Source organism: Penaeus monodon, chromosome 4, assembly GCF_015228065.2.
Source record: "Penaeus monodon isolate SGIC_2016 chromosome 4, NSTDA_Pmon_1, whole genome shotgun sequence".
Classification (NCBI taxonomy): Eukaryota; Metazoa; Arthropoda; class Malacostraca; order Decapoda; family Penaeidae; genus Penaeus; species Penaeus monodon.
In genome coordinates this window covers 23,882,079-23,885,980 of record NC_051389.1, presented here as the reverse complement: position 1 = coordinate 23,885,980, position 3,902 = coordinate 23,882,079, and the positions used below count along the sequence as shown (strand labels likewise).

Genomic DNA, 3,902 nt, shown 5'->3' with positions numbered 1-3,902 from the left:
ACCCTCATGACGCTTCCTCAGGAGCTCCACGTCCAAAAAGAGAGAGAGAGAAAAGCAGCAGAGTCGACGACGCTCGTAGTGCAACGCGGGAAGTTTCCCGTAGAGTGCAGGGGAGGCGGAGAGGTCGTGGCTTTTTTGTCGGAGCGGAGGCTCTCGTTGCACTGAGGGAAGGGACGGCCCGTATTTAACTTTTCCCCATAGACCCCCCCGCCGCTTGTCCCCTCTCCATTTTCCCTCCCGTGACTTCCCCTCTCCCCACCCGCTGCTAAACCCCCCCCCCCATTGCACTTGCTGACCCCTCCCCCCCCCCTCTCACCCTTCCTCCTCTTCTTCCCCCCCCCACCCCCACCCACCTCCCACTCATTCTACCGATTGGGAAATTATTCAACATCTGTGTTCCCTTTCGTTGACACCGTTTCTTCTCCCGCTTTCCATGCTTCTGTTTCTGGATCCTGTTTTTTCTGGATCCATACGCACATATATATTTACATGCAGATATATAGACATATTTACGTACAGATATATATTTAATTATATAAACAAGATTACATTGCGTAAATATTTTTTAAAAACACCCTTTGTACACACTAATGCACATTCAAACACACACACACCACACACAAATATATAATATATACTATATATATATATATATAAATATATATATATATATATTATATATATATATATTCTCTATCTATCTACCAATATAATATAATTATATATTTTATAATATATATATATATTATTTTATATATTAAAATATATATATATATTATATAGGGAGATGTATATATGTGAGTGTGTGTGTGTGTTGTGTGGTGTGTGTGTGTGTGTTGTGTGTGTTTCAAAATATATATATAATATCTATATATATATATTATTATATATATATATATATATATATAATGTGTGTGTGTGTGTGTGTGTGTGTGTGTGTGTGTGTGTGTGTGTGTGTGTGTGTGTGTGTGTGTGTGTGTATTTTTTTTCTTCTTCTTGTCTTAGCTTTTCCCTACTCGGGGTCGCCATTTCTAATGAGACTTAGAACTCTGTCCAATGCCTCTGCCTCGTCTAGATGTTTCTCCCTCATATCTTTTTGAACAACATCCTTCCATCTGGTCTCAGGTCTGTTGGTCTGTTTCCCTCTATTTCCATCTCCATTGCCTGTCTTCCCACATGATCTTCGTTTCTTTTAGCAGGTGTCCCATAAATCGCAGTCTTGATTCCTGAACATTCTTTGATATTTCTGTTACCTTCAGTGACCCTCTTATATAGTTATTCCGTATGCAGTCCATCTTTGTTACCCCCACCATCCATCTGAGCATTTTCATTTCAGCAACATCCAATTTTCTTTCCTCGACTTTTCTCAGTGGTGCAATTTCTAAACCATAGGTCATAGCTGGTCTGACCACAGACTTATTTACCTTTCCCTTCAACTTTACAGGCACTCTCTTATCGCAGATCACTCTCGAAACCTTTATCCAATTATTCAACATATTGAATTCGGTGCTTAATCTCTCTTCCCATGCTGCCATCTTCCTCAACCATCTCTCCCAAATACTTAAAGTGGTCCACTCTCTTCAGGTTCAATCCATCTATTTGTATCGTTGACTTGATCTCCTTCTGTGTCCGTTGTGAAATACTTTGTCTTTTTCCTGCTTATCTTCAGCCCTCTACTCTCCAAAGCAGTTCTCCATCCTTCCATCTTCCTCTGTAGCTCCTGCTTCGTCTCCGCCACCAACACGATGTCATCGGCATACAGTATGCACCATGGTGGCTCTTCACGCACTTCCTCTGTCATCACATCCATAACCACATTGAACAGTATTGGGCTGAGGGTCGAGCCTTGGTGCAAGCCAACTTAAACCTCAAACCCATCTGTCATTCCTACTGTGCATCGGACCTTGGTGGTAACATTCTTATAAGTCTCTTGAATCATTCTCACGTATTTCTCCGTCACTCCTCGCTTGCGCATACATCTCCACACTTCCTGTCTCGGCACTCTATCATAAGCTTTCTCTAGGTCTATAAACAACATGTGTAACACTTTTTGCTTTTCTCGATACTTTTCCATTGTTTGTCTAAGGCAGAATATCCCGTCCACCGTTCCTACTCCTTTCATGAAGCCCAGTTGTTGTCTTCCAATAAACGCTTCCTGTCTTATTCGGCCATCTATTATTCTTTCTAATAGTTTCAAAGTATGTGACATTAGTTTTATGCCTCTATAATTTTCACAATTTTGGACATCTCCTTTCTCTTGAAAATCGGTATTAATATACTTTCTTTCCATACTGTCGGGATATTCTCCTCATCCATCACCTTCCCCATCAGCATCCATAACACGTCAATGCCTTCCTCTCCCATCGCTTTCCAGGCTTCTATGGGGATGCCGTCTGGTCCCGTGGCTTTCCCGTTTTTCATCTTCTTCAGCGCCTGTTGCACCTCTATCCTTGATATTTCCAAGACTGCACCCTGGTTAGCGTCTCCATCACCTCTGATCAGCCGTTCATTTTCCTCGTTCAGTAATTTAGAGAAATACTCTTCCCATCTCTTGATGTTTCCTTGTTCTGTTCTAATTATATTTCCATTCTCATCTTTCATTTGCTTAATATGTACGATATCTTTGTGCTTTTATTCCTTGTCTTCGCCAGTTGAAAAACCTTTCCCTGTCCTTCCTTGCTGTCTAGATCTTCATACAACTGATCGTAAGCCCTGCTCTTAGCTATTGCCACTGCTCTCTTTGCCTCTTTATTCTTGGTCTTATATTCTTCTTTATCTCTCTCGGCTATGGAGATTTCCCATTTCTTCTTAGCCTCCTTCTCAGTTATTGCCTGTTGTACTTCATCATTGAACCACCAAGTTTCTTTATCTTTCCAGATCTTTCCACTAGTTTCTCCTAAAATCTCTTTTCCTGCACGTATCACAAATTCCGCTGTTTCATTCCACCAGGAGTTTAGATCTTCAATTTCTTGGCTAATTTGCCCGAGTACTCTCTCTTTGAACTCTTTTTTCTTCTTCTGATCCTTCAATCTATTGCATTTCTTAGGTCCAGGTTTCGGTGTGCTATGCACTCGGGATACCTTGATGTTCAAATCCATCACGACCAGTCGGTGTTGGTTGGTCACGTGATCACCTGGTATTACCTTACAGTTTATTATCTCAACCATATTTCTCCTACGATACAAGAGGTAGTCTATTTGGCTAGCTCTTCTACCACTCTTGTACGTGATGAGATGTTCTTGTCGTTTCGTAAAAATAGTGTTACTGATAACCATATCGTTAGAGATGGCAAAATCAAAACACGTTCTCCATCCTCATTTCCCTCGCCATAACACATCCCTCCGTGCACTCGGCTGATAACATCGGATCCTCTCCCAACATGCCCATTTAAGTCTCCACCGATAACACTTCTCGTCTTCAGCAACCTTCTCAAATTTATCCTGTAGTGTTGTCCAAAACTCGTCCTTTTCATCATCGGTGCAACCCGTCTGAGGGGCGTACACACTAAATGCGTTGATCTCAAACTCCTCAAGAGCCAGCTTTATCCTAAATTCTATCATTTTTTTCTATTCACTTCCACAACTGCGCTCTTATTTTTTCCGACACTATTATCCCAACACCCATTTCTTTTGTCCAAATTTCCACTTCCATAGATTAACTTGTATCCGTCCCCCAAACTCTTTCGACTTATTGCCCTCTATCTAGTTTCCTGCTCATACATAATGTCTACTTTCCTTTCTCCGCATCAACTCCGTCAATGCTCTTCCTCGCCTGCCATAGTTCCTACATTATCGTCCCAATCCTCAGCTTTTGAGCTCGCCTCTTTGGCCGCACCTTTTCCACAGATTTAGCGCGATGTTTCTGTGAGCCACTTCTGGGTGGCATCCTAGCTTTGGGGGTCA

General features: G+C 41.8%; 2 protein-coding genes across 2 annotated transcripts; both read right to left on the bottom strand.

The window, feature by feature from the left end:
* Positions 1-1,145: 1,145 nt before the first annotated feature.
* Positions 1,146-1,535, bottom strand: LOC119572508. The gene has a single exon (XM_037919616.1). The coding sequence runs from the start codon at positions 1,533-1,535 to the stop codon at positions 1,146-1,148; it is 390 nt and encodes a 129-aa protein (XP_037775544.1).
* Positions 1,536-2,214: 679 nt separating this feature from the next.
* On the bottom strand, positions 2,215-3,275 carry LOC119572507. The gene is made up of 2 exons (XM_037919615.1): positions 2,832-3,275; positions 2,215-2,604 (listed from the first exon to the last, which is right to left on the bottom strand). Exons 1-2 carry the CDS (start codon positions 3,273-3,275, stop codon positions 2,215-2,217), a joined length of 834 nt encoding a protein of 277 aa, XP_037775543.1.
* Between the last annotated feature and the right edge of the window lie 627 nt (positions 3,276-3,902).